Consider the following 22744-nt stretch of genomic DNA (forward strand, 5'->3'; position numbering starts at 1 on the left):
AGTGAGAATGTAACCCCCTTTGATCATGATTCACATCATTAGCACTCAAAGAAAATGCTTGACTTGGCCAAAGTCCACCAACATGTAACAGTTTTGGCCACCATAATGGGGAGTGATTCAAGCCCTCAATGCAAGTCAAATACAACCAATAGCCCCACAATCTCATTCTGTTGCATTTTCTTATCCAAAAATCCTCTGGCCCTTCTTTCTCATTCTGTATCTGTTTCACATTTCTCAATTATGATAACATAGAAATAAGCCACCTGCTGGCCCTCTCTATCATTAATACAATATACTTAGAAAAGTTGAAAATAAACCTTAAATTTATCTGCAGTTCGTGCACATAAAGGAGAGGCCTGTTCACAGTTTAAATCAAACATGGAGAAGGCAAGATCATTACTGTGCAAGACATATCCCTGAAATCAACTCTGCAATATTGCTGGCACTTAAACTCTAGTCATAAATTCGTACAGCACTCAAATCCTTGATATTCCACACACTCCCAAACCAAGCATTAGAACTCAAGTCTTTGATCTGAAGCATTTCTTATAAGAGACACAAAGACTGGCTCACAGTTTTGCTTGAGCCATGCATACTCTGATGTTGCTTAGTGGTGAGAATTATTTTCTCACTGAGACTCTCTTGAATAACTTTTGGAGGTACAAGGCCATGGACAACGCTACATGTATCCATCAGATAAGATGGCCAAGCGCATCAGATGAATAATGTCCTTAGAAGACAATCCCTTCATCCACCAACAAATATCATCAGGCAAAGATAACTCAAGTTGCTGCATTTACCATGACCATAAAGGAGAAACGGTACACTTCCCATGTTTACGATTAATTTTAACACCAATTAAAAGCAAACAAACTGCTAGTTAGACTGATGACCAGAATAAGGCCATGGACAACGCTACATGTATCCATCAGATAAGATGGCCAAGCGCATCAGATAAATAATGTCCTTAGAAGACAATCCCTTCATCCACCAACAAATATCATCAGGCAAAGATAACTCAAGTTGCTGCATTTACCATGACCATAAAGGAGAAACGGTACACTTCCCATGTTTACGATTAATTTTAACACCAATTAAAAGCAAACAAACTGCTAGTTAGACTGATGACCAGAATATCACACCTTCATCTTCATACTGACGACTCTTAGAGACAGAAATGCCAGTATGAAAGCATAATTAAAATTATTTGATGCAGACTCTGAGCAGCAGTGCATAATAGAATAATGGTGGAAATACAAAACCAAGACAAGAATACCACACCTTCACCTTTAGCATAACAACTCTTAAAGAAAAAAATGGAAGTATGAAAGCATAACAGAAATAAACTGATGCAGACGCTGAGCAGCAGTATATACTACAATAGTCATCGAAATACAAAACCCACAGGACAATCAAAACCAAGATAAATAAGATCCTCTGCAAAACTTAAATTTGCAGTAAACAGACTGAGAACACAATATACTTTATGGATCGTGAGGGAGGCAGGCCACCTCCTTCTCCTCCCTATTTACATTTGTTTTTCTTCTTAAACATAGCATTGTGCAATTACATAACCACTAAACAGTTCTAACCACCAATTATTTTATTTTCTTCCCTTTTTCTTTTACACAAGCATATTATGTTTTGTATTGTCTTCATTTCAATTTTCAAGGCTTTTTCTCATTTCACTACCTAGCAAAATTCTTGAGTAAGCATTACATTTTGTTAATCGATTACCTCTGAAGTTGAAAGGATTGCATAAGTTCTCAGCTGTATGATAATTTAAACAAGCTGGAAATGTATGAACTTAATTTCCATATCTTTCAACTCTTGTTTAATAGCTAGTCTGGGTATTTTGCCTCGAGTACAACAAGCATGTTCCTCGAGTATAATGTGTCAGTTTTCTAGAGCTGCAAATGAACCAATGTTCATTTAAATTTCAAGAAAGCTAGATGTCAGTCATTAGAACTTGCTTTGACTTTAAGAAAGTTGCTGAAACTAATGAGACAGAACCCTCTTCAACATGAAATTGTTCCTCGTATATCTTGTGAACAAAGTCATATTTCCAACTAGGAAAGCAACAAAGAAGTATTCATCTTGGGTTAAGTTTCACCATATTGAAGCTTTGCATTGACCTAAAAAAATAGACTAAAACAAGACTTACCTTTGCACTTGAAAACATCTCCCTCCTCGAACGAAAATTTGAAATGGCAGGTGAATACATGATTTCAAAAAATATTCCACGCTGGAAACAGACAGCCAAATTTGACAAATTAAAATAATTTTCACAATTCTTACCCTAACTCAACAAATTAAAATGATTTCTGCATTTCTTACTTTTTCCTATTACATTCTCTTGCTGTTTCTGACTGTTTCAAACTGGGTTAGCATAAGCATGCAAGACCTTAGTATCAAAAAGATAAAGGCACCACAACTTAAAGATATTTATTTCATATCTGACTAAAACAAGAATGAATTTATAGGACAAACCTCCATGGCCATTTTAACAGAGGCCCTTTTAATCTGAAATGGAAGCCTCTCGCCAAAGTCTACTGATATCAGGTCTACCTGCACAGAATAAAAAACCATCCATAAGAGTGCTTCTAAGAAACAGGCCCATTAGATTAGATACTCCAATTTCTGAACGAAAATCAAAATGTTAAACTTTCTACTTTCTAGAAGCCTCATCCATGCACTTTGACTTGCTTACAATTGTTGCATAACAGTATGGCTCTTTATTGGGAGGTTTCCCTAAAAGCGTAAAGCTTAAACACACTCAAATGAAAGACAGTTTAAAGTAAAAGGCTCTCCTGATTATTTAGAAGGCTAAACTTCCTAATTATATGAAGCTAGCAGAACTCTGCATTGAAGCTTTCAACTTAACTGTAACATGCCTAGAAAATGAAACTAATCAAAGCTTCCTGACAATGAGAACTAGATTAGATCTCATCTATCATAGTCATTAGTCAGGAAAAGACCCAGATCAACTCCATTAACCAGAAGACTTGGTCCTGGTATCCAATGCATCACTCAATAAACATGAACAATGCTATTTACTACAAAATTCTAACCTCCAAAATACCAAAATATTAAAGAATGTCATTTGTGACCCCACATACAAGTTTAGCTCAGAGCTAAATTCTCTACCCAAAATTTAATAGATCCTTAAAAGAATTGCACCTTCTCTAATATAGCTTATTTTTGTATACTTCATCCTTTAGCTTCTAAGATTTGCCCCAGCACCCCCACAATTTGCCACTGCCGGATTGTACATTTTACTTTTAGTCCCATTGACCTACTTTTATGGTCATTTGTGGATATTAATAAAATTAACTTATAATATCTGATCTATAATGGAATCATGGATGACCAAATGAAAGATAGATGAAAGTCCTTCTAACCTATCTCGCCTATCGAACCTTCAGATCACGAGTCTTACAAATTTATTTCATGCTTCCAGCTTTTCCTAATTTCTACAAAATGATTTCTACCAACAAACAATATTCTGAGATAATTATAGTTGACTGGTGAATTTTATCATCAGCAAAATGGAAAATATAGAGGTATTAATGGCCAATGTTGTAGTACACCAAATACTCCACTATTCAATATTCATTCATATAAGAGCAACAAACATTCAAACACATGATGGGAGTGGAGTTACACAAACATAAGGAAAACTTTGCAGCTACAACATCCATTACGTAACAGTAGAACATAAATACAGATGGACCTTCAACCAATTGATGACAGGGGCACATACAGTATTCACTCGTGCTTGACACAGGTTTATTAGCATGCGTATATAGATGAGCACCCTTCAATTTGTTAATTTTTCATCACTTGTTCTATGCTGCAACCATATTTAATAGAATTCAATTTCTCAATTTCTCTTCTTCAATTCTCTAGAGCAATAGTAGATAGAACAAATAAACAAATGCACATAGAAAGACAGCCAACAGGCAAGAGACACAATATTTGGTCAATGACCAGGGAAAAACCCCACTAGGGGGTAAACCCTTGCAAATCTTCTATTAGATTGTCTTCAAATGTTCAGCAAAGAGTACATCATCCAAGAGTCAAAGTTAAACTTTGAAATATCCAATGACAATAACCAATATTCAAGAATGCCAACCAAAGAAAAAATATCCTCCAATAGTCAAATCTGAAAAAAGTCAATTCTGGTCAAAGATGACAGCAGCAGCGGCGGCAGTCAACGGTCAACAGTCAACTGTCCTCCAACTGAGCTTGGTCAACAGTCAAAAATTGCGGCCTGATGAGCTGGTCAAAGTGCCCTGAAAACAGTCCCAAAATTCCTTCTCAAACTTGGTCAAAGTCTGCTGCAAAACCCTAATTGCAGGTCTGATGTCAACACAGTCAAAGTCAACTGATTTCCTCAGTTTGTGTGCCAATGAACTCGGCCTGCCCAAACAGAATTTCTCCCAGAAAATCGAACTCAGAAACTGCCCAGAAAGTCAAGTCAACGCAGGTCAACGTTTGGACAAAGTGCATTAAAGTTACAGACTTTGGCCTCCTGAAATTTATCCTCCTTTCAGGCCACACGTGTGAAGAAAGACCCTGTAGTTCTGAGCTGTACGAACCAATCAAAAGGAGAGAGAATGATGTGTGTTGAGTTGATGAGATGCTCCAAATGAGGTGTGATGTCTCTTGTATTTATACCAATCCGAGTGGGTGAAAAGACAAGTCGAATGGGCATCTTGAGCCTACATAAATGTGAGGCCGACCTTAACAGTTTTATATGAGTGAGAATAAATTACCATTCCAACTTCTGCTTGTCCAAAATGGGTGATCTTTAGGTCGATTTTGGTCCTCTTGAAGAGAGGAATTTAATGCAACAAATATCTTCATCAAATGAGCTGTCCAAAGTGGAATTAACCCTAGTTTCATAATTTAACACAATTGATAGGTGTTAGTGAATAATGATGGTACGAAGGAGAGAAGACTTCATGGCCAAGTGCCATGGTCAAAGGGACTAGCATGATGGCAATCCATACTGAGTGTATAGATGTGAGGAGGGAGCAATCGGATGCATGAGATACCACCTCAGCCTTTGTTTTTCCACCCCTCTTGTGCGCCTTTTACTTTTTCTTGATTTTTCTTTGTATTACTACTCATAGCTCAAAGGGTTAGAGCTTGCTCTGAATGATGTATAGCAGTTGTATTACCCCTTAATGATGAGGCAGTTCACTACAGATCAGGGTTGGGACAAGCAAGGGTTCCTTCTAAGATATAGGAGCAACATGTGCTCAAGAACCGAGCAATGGCCATAATGAGTGAGGTAGAGCTCATGCTAATGTGTATGTCCCTGCCATCCTTTGCATTTTAATATTTTTTTTATTTTTTTTGTGGCCATGATATGATCTTTCTTTTCTTTTAGCTGCATCGACCTCCCAGGGCAAAGTTTCAAGCCCTACACAGGTATGAGGATGTATGGGTGCCAAATCCCAAAGAATCAATGATATGCTCGTTCTTTTCTTTTAGTTGCATCGACCTCCCAGGGCAAAGTTCATCCCTACCCAAGTATGAGGATGTATGGGTGCCAAATCCCAAAGAACCAATGGTTAGTTGAACCCGAAGAATGGAGGTGAAATATGGGCTCATGATATAAGACGGAAAGTGGTAAGTATGGAGTGGGGATAGATGGAACTACACTATCTCAATTAGGACTTCCAAAGTTGTGCCCCTCTTACACCCATTGGGCCATTAGGGGAGGTCCCACTGGACTAGGATCGAAGATTAACCACCCATTTAAGGTGAAGGAACAAGATGGCGGTCAAAACCCCTCCTTCTTCCAAGTCACCTCATAATCCATATCAAATTCCCAAATACAAACAAGCATAAGCACCCGATTGCAAAATGAATAAAGTACCTTTTGATCGAAAGCCACCTTCATCCATGTGTTCTTGCAGGATGGGTGACAAGCATATGACCGATGCAGATGGCGAAGATATATCAACACGTCATCAACTAGTGGTTGTTGTCAAGGGTTGCATGGTTGGTCAGCTGGATCCAAAGAATGGGAGAAAAAAATTCTATTGTGGGGTTACCCATTTTGGAGGGTAACAAGTCCAAAGGAATAAAACCAAACATTTCCAAGTAAAATAACTCAACAAATGGTGGAGATCGAGCGATTGAGTTTACTCTACTACCTAGCATTTAATCCAAAGATAAGAGCTAATAAAATATTTAAACCCCTATTAGCTCAAACTACAAACAATGAAAAGAATCACTAGCAACAACAAGACCTATGATATGATATAACATGAAAAGCATATGAATCGAATCAACCTAGATTCAAAATTTAGCAATTAAACCTAGGTTGTGCAAACAAAACAAAAAAAGGGAAAAAGAAGAAATATTTTAGGTTTTTGGTTGAAGAAAAGTGATAGACCAATGCCTTAGAGGTTATGGAGTCTCTATGAAAAGATCCAAGTGAGATCTAGGGCTTAAAATGAGATAGTGTTCATCGCACCTAGAGGATTGCCCCGCAAGTTCTATCTAGAGTAACTCGGCAAGTTCTATCTAGAGTAACTCGGCCTTCTACATGGATGGATGGGGAAATCAATTGATGATGAACAAGTACAACAAGAAGATTTTAAAGAATGGTCGAAGCAAGAAGGGGGAGCCATTGCACATCCTACTTTAATGCAATGATGCAAAAACTCTAATGCTCAAAGGTGAAGGTAAGAGATCTATACCTTAGCATTTCCTTCCAAGTCAACCATGGTGCCCTTCTTTGGCCTTGGTGTAGCTTTGTCCTCCAACAAACCTTCAAAATGTCCTAATCTACCCCTTGAACAACATCTCAAATAACACTTAGGGAAATGATAGATGCTCGATAGCTCTTCAAGCTAGTTTTCTCATTGATCTCCAACAAATAAAAAAGAGTGGCAAATACAAGTGGCCCAAGTCAAATAATAAAGAAAAATACAATATGTGGGCACAAATGACCCATACACCATTTCCAATACAAGACTAACCCTCAAAAGAGATCCAACATCCAACTAACTCCCACACATGTGGCTCTAGGGTAACTAGATCATGTGATAAAAATGAGTGAGACCTTCTCCTTATATAGATAACCTTCTCCTTATATAGATAAAAGGTCCTGCTCGATACAAGTGTAATACAATGTTCTTTGCTCAAACTATGGCAAATAAAAGTGGCCCATGTCAAATAATAAAGTAAAATACAATAGGTGTGCACAAAAAGCCCATCCACCATCTCAAATACAACAGAACCCATCAAAGTAGGTCCAAGATACAACTAACTCTCATATTTGTGGGTCTAGGGCAACTAGTGTGCCCTCCTACAAGGTGGTCAAAAGACCTCAAAATAGGCAAAGACATGGTCAAACAAGGGCCCAAGGCTAGAGAACCCCTACAACCAACTCTTAAGAGTGAGGAAGTGATTAAAACAAGACATAATCACATCCAGTGGTGTGACATCATCTTCACACATGTGGGAAGTCATATGGAGAATCCCATGCTATGTGGCATGTGTGGCTCCTCAAGCAAGGCGCTCCTTAGTCAAATGAAGGCGGTCAACTACCATGCCATCTGTAACCATCATAGCATATGACCCTATGTAACCAGCTACTAAGATTCTTCAAATGCCCCAGAAAAACCCCTACATGTGGCCCAAGGGCAAATAATCATGCCAATCTGTGAGAAATGCATCCAATTGGGCGAGGGATCCCTCTCAAAGCAATCCATGTGGTAGCTGTAATGATGTGGCATTGGTGCACTATCACAAATCTCAATGTACTGACATGTTTGCCAAGAAAATGGCACAAATCCCAATGTCTATAGATATGATCCAAAATAGGTACATGGATCCCAATGCAATGTCATGGATTCTAATGCAACTTCACAAAATATGAGGCATCGTACATGGAAGCTAATGTAAGGTGGTCACTTAGAGGGGTGAGTCCAACTTCTTGATGTGCCATTATCTAAGTCACAAGTTTCGCCAGATTTGAAGCATCAAATCCAAATTCAAACGAATCTAAAAACTCTAGTTCAGGTTCGCTGAACTTTAATACAAATTTGATACAATTTTTAATGGATATTCAACACATCGATAAAACAACCCACATGTTACTAACAATTCCAAGTTTTATATTGTCAATACAAGAGGGTGATCAACGCAAACAATTCGATTAAGGGATGCAACCAGTAAGTGTTTTGTACTTTGTGAAAGGGTCGAAGCCATATGATGATGTGCATGCAAGTTATGAGTCAAGAGAGAGTTGACGCATGTTAAGCGGGATAGGTTACAACAATTGACGTGAATTAGTGAGTTAAACGTGATGAGTTACAGTGGTCAATGTGAATTTTGCAAATTACAAGGATATTCAAGATTATTATAAGGTCAAACAAATTTGGAATAATAAGGTTGTATCTATTTATATTTTTTTTTTCAAAAGAAAAAAACAATTGTCTTCTATTAATATAAAGGTAGTTACATTAGCTCCTTTATCTGCAATACATGCATTCGTTAGATAGTGCCATATAGCCAAAAAAACCTTCCGAAAAGTTGATACATCGTTACAAATCGCATGAGGCAAGGGAAGAACAGTCCCTCCAAACCGAAACAGAGAGCATATGATCAAGAAAACCTTAAGATGTACTTCTAAGCAGTCGATATGCAAAACCTTGACATTATATGTGTGATAGAATCTTGCAAAAGCAGAGCCTGCGAGACCTGCACAAAATACCACAGCACAGCCATACATTATAGATAGAGAAAAAAAAAACAGTAGACATTTCCTTTATCCAAAATCTTATAACTGATTGCCCCAGGCAAAACAGAGCTTCCACTTTTGGATAGCAAATCAGCCTCCCCATTCTACTCTCTAAAGGTGTGAGAAGGAAATGCAATTTAAACAAAGCCATAAGAGAGTGAATTAACCACATCCAATTTGAGAGAAAGGGAGCTCTAAAGGAAGACTTGCCCTGACCCCACTCTATGACAGATCTGGAGTCTCCATAGATGTTTATCTCTTCGATGGCCAACCAAGAAGCACACCACAAGACCCCCAACAAAGCCACCAATTCAACCATGCTATTGGAACCAAATCCCCCAGACCAGTAGAAATGATAGAATAGTCACGGATTTAACACAATATAGGCGATGCATCCACATTCTCCCTCCTTGGAGACTCCATCGAAAAAACCCACTGGAGCTGAGAAATCTATCTCTTTGTATACACAACTTCTTCTATAGGATTTTTGCCTGCAAGGCCCAATATCAAGATAGTAAATCGGGATCCTGAGGCTAGTGTTGCGAGTGTTAGGGATAAAATGTTGGAAAATGCATGCATTCCTGCTTCACCAAATACCCCATAAGATGTATAGAGGAAGCATATGGAATTCCTTCTGCTGTGACATCCAATTTGCGAGGAAAACTTCGATAGAGGAATAGTCCATCACCATATTGATATTAAAATGGTGCAGTACTAAGAACCAGATCTCTCTGGAAAAGGGGCATGATAGGAAAAGGTGCAACGTCTCTTCACTTGCATTCCCACACATAGGACAAATACTAGGACCCTAAAATCCCCTTTTGTACAGATTCTCCCAGGTGAGAATTATGTTGTGGAGAACAAGCCATAAAAAGCATTTCAGTTTTAGAGGAGTAGCATGTTTCCACAGTGTGGGCAACCATGAAAACTGAGCCACTAACCTAAGATCATGCGTGATGTAGGCGTATATTTCCATCACTGAAATGTTACCATTCGATAACATGCCATCCCATGTGAGTCGATCATAGTTTTTTTATAACAGGTTACCAACTTGGCAGAGTTTGATTCTATATAGCTCCCACTCCCATATGTGAGAAGTCGGAATGTTCAAGTCTAAGGAACTCAATCAGGATGGAGAAGCTAGAGGGGATAGGTTGGGTATGCCAATATGCATAAGAAATGAACGACCAGAACCATGGAGGAAATGTAGTAGGTTCGGCGAAAGGGAATGATCACCCACCACTCCTTTTACAGCGTCCAGTCCAATAGCCACCCTGTCACCCCTGTCGACCTCCCATTTGAGATTACCACACATCCACAGCTTAACTTTCAACAGGCTTCTCCAAACATACGATCCATTATGTTTTTCAAGAGCTCCCAATTGCACCCAATCCTCTAGGACCAAGTTGTTAAGGTATTTTTGTTTGATTATCAAATTCCAAATACCTGAGCCATTGAAGACTCCCCAAAGGTTTTTGGTCAGCAATGCTAGATTGATTGGAGGACATTTTGCTCCTAATACCCCATCCACCATCAGCTTCGCCTCTAGAGATTTTCTCCAGACTATCTAAGTGTATTTTCTTGCTACAACCAACACCAGACCATAAGAATCTAGTGATGATGGTGTCGATTTTTTGTATAACACCTTGCGTTGGAGAAAAAGGTGTATCCAGTAGACTGAGATGCACTGAAGGACGGTTTTTACCATTATTAGTCTACCACCGATAGTAAGCCACTTGTGCTCCCATTGTCACAACTAACTTTCAAATTTACTGATTAACCAATTCCAATCAGAAATCATATACTTAGTTGGCTTAAGGTTAAAGCCCAGTAACTGAAATCCATCCTCCATTGGGCGCACTCTAACTCCGAATAGACAAGCAATTTCCAATGTATTCTCCTCATCCACTCTATCAGAAATCAATTCTAATTTTTCTTTGTTCATTACCAAACCTGAAGCTTTCTCAAAATTGGAGAGGATCTGAAAGAACGACCTCCATTCTAGCATGACCACACGGCAAAAGCAAAGCACGTCATCTACAAACAAAAGATGTGTTGCACTAATGTTACTAGTAACCCTGCATCTAGCGATCAATCCAGATTCAAATGTTGCCTTAATCCCTTTGCTAAACCCATAGATGACCAGAATGAACAATAATGGCAATAATGCACAACCCTGTCTCAGACCCCTGGAGATTTGAAAAAAAAGTAGATGGCTTGCCATTTATCAAGATTGCCAGATTAGTCGAATTGATGTGAGCCATTATCCATTCTATATGATTGTGTGCAAATCCTACTCTGTGCAAGATCAATCTCGGAAACTCCCATTCAATCCAATCATAGGCTTTAATTAGATCAATTTTCAACAGTCAATCTTGCGCCCTGTGAGTCTTAATAGCGTGTAAGCACTCTAGTGCTATTGCCACAACATCTTGGATTTGTCTATTTGGTAGAAAACCAAACTGTTCTAGGGTTATATGATTTGATATGATCTTGATATGATCTTCTTCATGCGATTAGCTAGCGGTTTGGACATCAATTTATAGACAGAGTTACATAAGGAAATTGGTTTGAATTCATCAAAAGAGGAGTGATTTGAATTCTTAGGGATAAGAGAAATGAATATTTTTATTGAGGTTTTGGCAAACTTTTTACTTTAACACGAATCAAACTAAGTTCTTGGTATTATTTGGTTTCATCTCTATTAGACTTCAGGTTAATCCAAAAGTATTTACACTACATTTGGGGGTGTTTCATGACATTTGGCATGCATGGTGTGTGTTTAGCCCTTGGATGGTCCGAGATGGATTGTAGCATGAAAGATGTCCCATGATGGATACGCACAACTGGGATTGTTGGCTCAATGGATGGTTGACCTTAGTTGATTGCAAGCTTGATGTTCTTCCCTTGAACGTTGGAGATTCCTTGGCAATTTGGTGGACACCCTTCATTGAGGCCTCATGGAGGAGCCACTTGTTTGGAGAGACCCTATAAGGGATGCGGAGCATTATGCATCATGGAGGAAGGCTTAAAGCCCTAGTTGGCATCTAGAAACTTTATTTCCTATTTGAATATTGGAGATGACTTGGGGATGCTTGAGGCTTCGACGACGCTTTTGCAAGGATAACTAACTTAGTGGAATACATTGCTTTCAAGGATAGATGGAACTCGTGGAGGCTCATGATGCATGGTGTAAATTTTCCCTATGTAGCTACATCACCTTGCAGTCATTATTGAGCACGATATCGCCATCAAAGCATGACACTTTTACTCTAAAGTAGATATCTCACTTGTGTGGCCTACAAGGACTCATATAGGTTGTCTGTAAAGGCTTAGGGCCACTTAGTATTGTTGGTCTCCCTTACCTTTCATACAAATAGAGGCAAGGGAGAGTCTTTCCACAACATATTCATTTACTCAATTGTATTCCTTATTGTGATGAGATACGACTAAGAGAAGACAATGCGCACTTACTCCTCTCTCTCTTAAATTTTTCACTTATACCTCTCTCTCTCCCTAGGGTTTCTTGAAGCATCTTAGAGTTCTAGGGTTAGGGTTTATCCCTTGGAGATTGGAGTTAAGGTTTGCAAGAAACCCTAGGGTGAGTATGTGATGAATAAGAGAAAAAAGGACATTGAAGCGAACAAAGTTCCTTCTACAAATTAATTACTCCAGAAGACTTGGAATATAAAGATATCCATGAGGATACAAATATTATATATAAAATGTGTGAATAAGAATGATTTACAATGAGAACGAGAGGCTTGCTTATATATCAAGCAAGTGTCTCTTCATGGACAGTCATGTCTCATTTAAACATGCCTCTTCAACCTCATTACTAGTTAACTAATCATTATTTATGATTATTATCATTTACATTATTTTATATTATTTCTTATATATTTATTCATAACAGACATCTTGCTCTGGAAGTTGTGTTGGAGAGATTCTTGCACTTGGATCTTCTTGGTTGAGCTAGGGTTTGATGATTTACCTTAGCTAGGGATTTTTGGATAGTTGGAGTTTTTGTACTAACAATAAGAGAAGGCTATGGTATGCACTTCTACTTCATCTTGACGTTATATATGAAGTTTCCAACTGTCCATATCTTGTGACATTTCAGATTCAAATTTCAGCTATATATGTTCTTTTTTACTTTGCTATTTACAACCATTTATGTTGTGTTGATTGGACATAGTCACATAAGTAAAAGGGCAAATTGTTAAGAGATTTGACATTTAAGGAAGAATATAAAGGGGCTGATTTTACTAATGTATTCCTGTAATTACTGCTGTAAAAGTGCATTTTCAGATCTGATTATTGGTTGTTGATAAGTTGCCCTCGAATGGACTGAAACTTATCTCTTTCTTTAATATCTTTTCTCCTTGAATTACAAAATTTGGGGCTGTTCGAAGTGAATTATTGTCATCTTTCCACTGCTATTTTGTGCTCTAATTTACAACAGCCCTAATGCTGAAAATTCTAGGGCTAAGAACCAGGAAACCTTTTAGTAAAAAGCAATGTTACATTTATTGCTACCGGCAATTTATCACCGGGCATCCAAAATTTAAATTATCGGCAATATTGGGGAAAATATCATAAATAAACAAGAAACTTTAAAAAATACAAAAATAATCAATTTTTTTCAATTTTTTACCTTCTAAAGCAACATCAACATCAAACAGACACATTGCTACATATATAAAAATAAAAATGATATATAAATGTATAAGATGTCAAGTGGTACATCAGATTCGATACTGAAAGTTGATATTTATCCAAGTCATAAGATCTGATGGGATGATACAAAATCACATCAAAACAAAAATAAATATATCTTGTGAGATAAATCATGGAAATCAAAAGCAGGATTTCCCGTCTGCTTCATGGAAAATGGTCACAACATCCTCTGCAATGTAACCAGAATCAGACCGAACGATTGGTCAACCAAAAAATACATAAAATATTTAAATTTTGAAAAGAACATATAATTCATATGCATCCATATAATCCAAACCATTATACACAAATATGCAAAGTTTCTCATGTATGTAGCAATTGAGGGTGCATATAACCAAAATAGCATCAAGTGCAATCCGTCTTTGAATCAAAATACATCGACAAAGAGGCTCTAAACGACCTCTAGAGTCCCAAAAAAAATCACACTACAACAAATAGCTATATAACATAAAAATCATTGCCTATATTGAGATCCTCTTCATCAATATCACCCTCTAAGCATTAAAATAAGATAGAAAAAACTTAACATACCTGTAAGATCCCTTCTTCACAAATTTCTGATTTTCCGCTTAAGATTTTCTGAGTTTAGTTTGAGTTTCAGTGGACTGTCTCTTCAAATAGATTGTTTATACATTGCTGTAGGTGATTATCAGAATTTTAACTCCAGAAAGTTATAACAGTAGGCACCAGCAACTAAATATCACCTTCCAGAGGTTCAGACAGTTGCAATCTACACTCAGAAATTTAGTTGCAGCTAATACATGGAATAGAAACAATTGGAACAGCTTTCTTCCTTTATTTATGCTCAGAATACAATATACACAAAGGAGGGAACAGTTGAACTGGGGAGTGAGTCCACCTCAGAATACCAGCCACAGAGGAAGTCCGAATCTGCTGCTTGATTCAGAATTATCAGCTCCAATAAATGCCACAATATGACTGCTAACAGAGAGAAAATAACACCATACTGACTTGAGACCATGTGTGTGACTCGGCCACTCATTCCAGCACAAATACTTCCTTCATTCAGGCAGAATTGGGTCCATGGCCAGCTCCCAAGCTAGTGGTTCTTCTAACAGGGACAAGAGTTACCACGCAGATGTATATTTGCTCCAGAAACCAACTATGGTATTAGACCAGCCCCCGCGCAGTGAGTAGAGCAGTGTGGAAAAAGTCCCGAAAAAATCGGGATTTATTCCTAAAATCACGATTTTTTGGGCAAAAGGATTAAATCAGGCGACTTTTTGGCGATTTTTTTGTAAACGAAAAAATCGCGATTTTATCAAAATAATCCCGATTTAATCGCGAGTCAATGGAAAAAATCGGCATGAATTTTTTTTTCGTGGATAAACAGCTGCAAAGGGTGATTTCGGTTTATTTTTTGCTGTGCGTTTTCATTGTTCACTGTTTTGGCTGCTGTGGAGAATCGACTCATCGAGGGTTACATTCCAAATTGGCAAATCTAACTTCCGTTTGCAACTGCCATTGCGTGGAGAGGAGCCGGCAAGGTATGTCCATTCACATTGTCAACAGTTACAGTTAAACAGTTCTGAGTTTATAACTTAACACCAAACCCTTAACTCGCTGACAGAAAAACCCGTGTAGCAGAACTTTAAACCCTTTCTTGTGGCTGAGTTGGACGGTTGTGCACAGAGACAAATTTCCAAACCATATAAGTCAGATTTGGGAGCTGATTAAGTGCATCTGTTATTGCTAAAGGTAACCATATATTCCTGTAGTTTTCATGAGATATTTCAGAGGAAAAATCTGAGTTTTGTGGCTGCTATAACCATCTTCCAGTGATATGTACCCATTTGAATTTAACGTAAATCGTTGCACTATTGTTTATAATATATATTATCTTTGGACATCTGCTTGATATTATGTTTACGGTTTTACCTATTCAAGCTGCAGGAGGAAGTCAATGAAATCTTCTTGCTGCAACATATTTAGGTTCATCATTTTATCATGATGTAATGTTCATATCAGATTATAGACTTGAAATTATACTGCTGTTACAAGCTTTGTTAGTGGGCTATTTTCCCTTCAAAGTGCAATATAAATTACATGTTGCTGGAGTGAAGTGTTTTCCATAGGTATTAGATGATGTGATGTCTAATTATTTAAATAAATTCAAGAAAAAACTTATGATAACCAATTAATTTTTAATTCAAAAGCAAATTTTCTTTGATGATTATGGCAAATCAAGTTTCAACAAAAGTTTATTCAATAAGTTCTGCCATCCATCTTAAAATACCTGAAGGAAGACTTCATTTATTTCATCCACATATTTTAAAGGTAAATAACCAAGCAACCTGTCCCTGTTAAATCCATTGTTTTCTTCAAAAAAAATCTCTTCTTCTTACAGACTTACAGTGACATTTTGTTCTGTCATTAAATTGAAAATTCAATACTGTATATAAAATCAAAATGAACCAGATTCACTGATTTAATTCCTGCTAACAGCTACAGAGTCTGAGCTTCTTTCTTCGCCTACTGTCAATAGTTTAGACTCCAGCCTACCCTTTCACTAGTCTGACTAGGGTTTGAGGAAAGTAAATAAGATAAACATTCATGTATTAAGATGGTTCCAAGTGTCAAGGAGGGTTGAATATGGTCATTTAATAAAACTGATGCAAATCTATTACATGTTCAAGATTTTATATGGACTGGCAAATTTAGAGTAAGTTTCTGCTACAAATCTGTAGGGAACAAAGTCCTGCAAAAACCCTACTGTCCTCTATGTCAAATATAGCCAAATAGGATCAGCATACATACATTGTTTGAGTGATCTGTTTCAAACTTTCAGGACATCATTTAGAACTATTTTGATAGATCATTGCTACTATTTTCATGGATCATTGCTAATTTAATTTGTTTCAATTTTTTTGTGCCCAGGTTTAAACTTTAAATTCAAGCTCAAAGTTTAAAACAAAATGCCAGGGATTTTGGATGCTATGTGGGAGTTTGGTGAGCTTGATACTACACCCGAAACTGGGGGGGTCAATAGAATGTATTTGACTTGCAAGTTGTGTGGCAAGCATATGTCAGGAGGCATCAACAGATTAAAATTCCATTTGGGGCAAATTCTAGGGCAAAATGTTGAACTTTGCTCAAATACAACTCCAGAAATCATCCGACGGGCCATTCAATCATTGATGGATAAAGAGGACGGAAAAGACACCAGGGCAGCACTAAGAAACCAACTTGCAGGGGGCTCAAGAGTGGGGGGAATTGAGAGTGGCAGTGCTTCTATAGCAACATCACCTTCCTCACCCATGGGTACTCATCCTTCTATCTCATCTTTTTTTGTTCCTAAAACAACAGCTGGTTCACAACCTGGGATCAAATCATCAATGAAAAAAAGGAAAAGGCAGAAGCTGACAGGTTGGTCAGTAGGTGTCTTCTATGGAGTGATGTTCCTTTCAACATTGCCAAGACAAACCCATTCTACCAGCCTATGTTTGATTGTTGCTGTCGTTGGCCCGGGGTACAAAGCCCCCACCTTTGCAGAGTTGAGAGGGCCTCTTCTTCAAGATGAAAAGACTAATTGCACTGCTAGATTGGCAGAGTTTAGGGCATCATGGGAACACACCAGATGCACAGTCATGTTAGATGGTTGGACTGACCAGAAGGGTAGGACCCTTCTTAACTTCTTGGTTAGTTGTCCCAAGGGGACAATGTTTATGAAATCTGTTGATGCATCTGCACACATTAAAGATGCACGTACATTATGTGAGTTGTTGGACCTCTTCATTCAGGAAGTAGGCCCAAGCAATTTTGTCCAAGTCATAACGGACAACGTTGCAAATTATGTTGCAGCTGGCAAGATGCTTATGGAGAGGTATCCTAACTTGTTTTGGACACCTTGTGCTGCTCATTGCATTGACTTGATGTTGGAGGATATAGGTAAGATTCCTACTGTGAGGGATATTGTTGAATCATCCAAGAGCATAACAAAATTTATATATAATCATTCATCTGTGCTTAGCTTGATGAGAAGACTCACCAACAACAAAGAGTTGGTGCGGCCTACCATTACACGATTTGCCACTACTTTCATATCTCTTTAGTCTCTGTTGAATTCTATGTGGGAGGTGAAGAGCATGTTTCTCTCAGCGGATTGGCGTTCTTTATCTATTAGCCGCAAACCGGAGGGAGAGGGCATATGCAGACTAGTTTCATATGATCAGAGCTTTTGGACAGGAGTATTTCAAAACCTTTGGTAAAGGTTCTTCAATTGGTTGATGGAGACAAGCCCGCAATGGGCTACTTGTATGAGGCCATGGATAGGGCCAAAGAAGCCATTCGTGCTTATTATGCAGATAAGGGAGACAAGGGGTTAGAGAAACAACAGGTCATATGGAGAGTGATTGATCAGCGATGGAACAATACCCTCCATCGCCCCATTCATGCTGCAGGTGTCTACCTCAACCCTGCATTTTCTTACACTTGTGGTTTCAGATTTGATGATGAGGTGATGGATGGATTCTTCACTTGTGTCGAGAGGATGGTGTCATCTGAGCAAGAACGTGAGGAGATTTCTAAAGAAATAGAGGTCTATAGGATGGGAGGTGGCACATTTGGTTTTAACATGGCTATTAAGAATAGGACGACCAAAATGCCAGGTAAGCTTCAGTTTGTTTCAAACTTTCAAGTTTAGAATTTCAATGTTTTTTTTTTATGTTTCTCATTTTTCTTTTAACTTGTAGATGCTTGGTGGACAAGCTATGGTGCCAGAGTAGCCCATCTCCGAAAGCTTGCCATTCGAGTGCTCAGCCAAACATGCAGTTCCTCTAGGTGTGAGCGCAACTGGAGTGTATTTGACAAAATACACTCCAAAAAGCGCAACAGGTAAAAAGATTTCAAATTAAATTTTTTGAATTCATTTGATTAATTTTAATATTTAAATTTTCTAAGTACTAATTTACAATCTATGACCCTAATACAGATTGGAGTCCCAACGCCTCAATGACATGGTCTACGTCTACTACAACCTTCGATTGTGGGTGAAACAGCTTCAGAAACCTATTGACGTGGAAGCCATCTCATTGGACAATATTGATACCACCTCTTCATGGAGAGTCGAGACTAAGAGGCCGATCTTGGACTCGATCCCGAATTGGTTAGGTGTGGATCTAGAGGATGTAGCAGTTGCAGAGGAGGGAGAGCCAGAGATAGAGGAGGAGGAGGCGGAGCAACATCAAGGTCAGGAGGCAGTAGCAGAGCTGGATGAGGATGCTGAGGAGGAGGTGACACCATCTAGGATGGGCAGCAGCAGCAGCATAGCACAGAGGCCACCTCTTCCATCGGCTTCTAGAGGACGATTGAGTCCATTTGATTTTGTATCCCCAGGGGTAGGGTCTTCTTCCTCTAAAGGAAAAGGCAAAGCCATTCCCTATTCCCGTAAAAGGGGAAGAGGATCTCAGTGACTGATTACTTGATGACTTTTAGATGACTCATGATGTACATTTATTATATTTTTTGTTGATATTTTGACTCTTGAGAGTTAAGACTCAGACAAGACTCAAAATTCAGGAGTTGATTCACTATTTTGACATGTGATGTAGCACTAGACTTCATATACATATTATATATTAGCTTTCTTTACATGTTTATGTGGAAATGCATTTATTTGATGTTGTGGATACTCTAGATGTTAAAAATAAAAAATAAAAAATGAATAATTTTGTGTTTTTTTAATTTTGCCGACTTTTTCAAAAAACTCCCGACTTTGCCGAGTTTTTCAACTTTTGGACCCTTGCCGAATTAATCCCGACTTCGAGTTTTTCCACATTGGAGTAGAGTGATGTTTGTTGTCAATACAGAGGAAACTCGACCTTGAGTCTCCCACAACCACCATGCACAAACCAGAAGTGTAACACGCAGCCCAGATAGTTAATACTCCGCCTAGCTGTGTCACGATTTGTCCCCACAGTCATTACTTTATACTTTGCTACCAAGACACAGTCCCAAGCATGATGAAGCTCATTCAGCAATAGAAGGAAGTGACCATGGTCCGAGTTAAGTGAGAAATGTGACTCCTGTAAGCCCAGAACTCGTCCTTGCAAAAGAAATATGGCCCAGCAATTGGAAATACACTCAACCACCAAAAAAATCAACCCGACTCTCTTTTTGTGTGCCTTCCCGAAATGAGAGACCCAACCATTAAATTCTTTGTGGGAATTGTGCTGCCTTTCTGCCTCCAAATTCAGTCATGTAAGCCTCTGCCATTCTAATTCTTTAAAAAGAGATCTGAACTGGCCCCACCATAAAATATGCAGCTCTCTCAATAATTCGTGGGTCCCATGAAACTGGAGTATTTACTGATATTAATTTGCCTTTGACTCTTCATTCTCCATGAGGCCTTCAGCCTGTCATAGGAAATAGGAAAATGCAGTATAAGGATATAAAACAATTGATAAGCTTGAGTACCTCAATATTTCTCAAAAAATTTGTTCTCCATTGAAGCTCTACAGTGAAATATGAGTGATTTCACTCAGACTAGGGGGTCTCGTTGCAACACCAAAGTCTGTTGTGGCAGCTAGGTCTTTAACGCCCCCAACTTCCTCTTCCAACTCTCTCTAAGAGCTCTCTCTTCAAACTCACACAATGCACGAATGCAGAGAGCCTCCCCAATTCTCTTCTTTATTGGGTTTGGGATTGTCTTTTCATCTTCACCTTCCCTTTTGTCTTTTCCTCTTCACCTTCCCTTTTTCTCTCTTTTTTTTCTCTCTTTTTTTTCCTTTTTATTAAATTCACTTTTATAAAGTTACTTTACAATACTTCACTTCATAAAGTTACTTTACGATACTTCACTTTAGAAAGTTAAAGTGACATCCCCACTTGCCTAGGAAATATCATCCTTTTCCCTTCTTTAATAAAGTTTTCTTAGGCAAATTTAAGTCCCCTTATTAATTATTTCCCTACTTTAGCCTACGGGAACCACTCTAGGCTAGCGGACTCCATCATAAGCTTCCTATGGGGACGGGGACATTACAGTCCTCCCTGCCCAAGACTGCTTTTCCCCAAGCAATTTTAATTCAGGATGTTTGAGCACCTGTTCGCCTTCCCAAGTAGCATCTTCTACTGACAAATCCCTCCATTTTACTAGGTACTCCTTTATCGTTCTACTCCGCAATTTTCTTTCTCTTGTGTCTAGGATCTTCTCGGGAACTAAGACCAATTCTCCATCCTCATCTAACGGTGGAAGCTCTGTGGAAACAACAATATGTTGTCCCAAAGCTTTTTTTAGGCACAAGACGTCGAAGACATTGTCAATCTTGCATCCCTCCGGAAGCTCAAGTTCGTAGGCCACCTGTCTTACTCTTCTCATGATTTTGAATGGTCCGTAGAACCTGGGTTTTAACTTTTCCGCCACTTTAGTTTTGAGTGAGGACTGCCTATGGGGTTGGAGACGGAGGTACACCATATCTCCCACTTCAAAGTTGCGCTCCACCCCGTGCTTGTCTGCATACAGTTTTTGTTGGTTTTGAGCCATGTGTAGATTACTAGATTGTCCTTGAGAACTTTTAAAATGTCCTGGCTCTCCTAGATCCAGTCTTTTGCCAGTGGTGCTCAACTGTCCCAAATATCCTATCTACAAAAGTTGGGGCGCCATATCCATATAATGCTTTGAAGAGGGTCATACCAATGGACATGTGGAAAGTGGTGTTGTAACAATACTCCCCCAGATGCAACCACTTTACCCATGTCTTTTGTTGGCTAGCCACATAATTCCTGAGATAGCCCTCCAGCCACTTTGTTCACAATCTCTGTCTACCCATCAGTTTGTGGGTGGTAGCTAGTCTTGGAGTTAGCTCAGTCCCTATGAGTTTGAAAAGCTCTTGCCAAAAACCGCCCATGAACTTGCTATCTCTATCACTGACAATGTTCTTTGGCAACCCATGCAATCTGAAAACCTCCCTGAAAATAAGCTAGGCTACCTGTGAAGTTGAATACTTTGATGGTATGGGCAAAAAAGGGGCAAATTTTGTGAGCCAATCTACCACCACATATATGCAATCTTTGCCCTGCACCGGTGGTAAGCCCGTGATAAAGTCGATGGAAACACTTTCCCACTTTTATTTCGGAATGGGGAGGGGCTACAGCGAGCCTGCTGGATGGGTATGCTCTGTCTTGTTTTGTTGGCAAGTGTTGCATTCCCTCACAAGTCTCAGAACATCCGACTTGAGGCCCTTCCAGGTGAATCTCTCCCTGACCTTCCTGTAGGTCTTTAGATATCCCGGATGTCCGGCCAAGGGTGAGTTGTGAGCTGCCTGCAAGATCCTCTCTTTGAGTTTTGATTCTGGTACAAGATAGATCTGGTCTTTATAGTAGATAATATCATTCATAACCCAATACCTGTCATCACAGATCAACCCATCTAAAATCTCACAAGCAAATTTATTCTTTGAATACTCTACCAGCAGCAGCAACTTCCAATCTTTCGTCATCTCCATGAGTGAGAAAGTGGGAGGCATCCTTGATAGAGCACTTGCCACTACATTGTTCTTGCCCTTGACATATTCTATCTCAAAGTCGTAGGCCTGCAACTTGTTTATCCAATGTTTGTGCCTCTCACTCAATTCTCTCTGCCCCATGATGAATTTCAGGATGTTGTTGTCTGTTTTTACCTTAAATTTGCCTCCTACCAAATATTGCCTAAATTTGGCCAATGCATGCATTATGGCCAACATCTCTTTATCATATATCGAATATTACAGCTCATAATCTCTAAGCTTGTGACCTTCGAACGCTATGGGGCACTGATTCTACATAAGGACCGCTCTTATTCTTGTCCCCGAAGTGTCGCGTTCCAACACGAATAGCTGCGTGAAATCAGGTAAAGCAAGCACATGGCAAGTGCTCATCACCTCCTTCATTCTAACAAATGTCACCTGTGCTTTCTCTGACCAGCTGAACGCCCCCTTTTTGGTGAGACCTGTAAGATGGGTTTTTTAAGTGTGAGAACCCCTTAACAAATTTCATGTAATAAGTGCAAATTCTAAGGAAGCTCTTCAACTCTGTGACATTCTTTGGGGCGGGCCACTCAATGATTGCCCAGATTTTCTCCTGATGCACCTATACCCCATCATAACCAATAATATGCCCTAGATAGAGCATCTTCGTCATGCCAAATTCACACTTGGACTTCTTTGCATACAATTCCTTTTCCTCCAGAATCCCCAACACCTCGTCCAAGTGCCTCAAATGATCCTCCCATGTCTAGTTGTA

The 22744-nt window shown here is 38.9% G+C and overlaps 1 protein-coding gene across 3 annotated transcripts in view; it reads right to left on the minus strand.

Moving 5' to 3' along the window:
* GAF1 (Polymerase/histidinol phosphatase-like protein) overlaps window positions 1–22744 on the minus strand; it is a 190355-nt gene that overhangs the window by 127550 nt on the left and 40061 nt on the right. For 2 of the 3 annotated variants that reach the window (XM_089391722.1, XM_089391720.1), the window contains exons 2-3: window positions 2491–2568; window positions 2165–2245 (exon numbers count right to left, since the gene is read on the minus strand). In XM_089391722.1, coding sequence (XP_089247848.1) covers window positions 2165–2245; window positions 2491–2568 — 159 coding nt within the window. The remainder of the gene's footprint in view (window positions 1–2164; window positions 2246–2490; window positions 2569–22744) is intronic. The other variant, XM_089391721.1, reaches the window with a different exon arrangement.

The sequence above is a fragment of the Pinus tabuliformis genome, chromosome 1_1, assembly GCF_031772625.1.
Source record: "Pinus tabuliformis cultivar Carrire ecotype Pingquan chromosome 1_1, CPIR1, whole genome shotgun sequence".
In the NCBI taxonomy this organism is placed as follows: Eukaryota; Viridiplantae; Streptophyta; class Pinopsida; order Pinales; family Pinaceae; genus Pinus; species Pinus tabuliformis.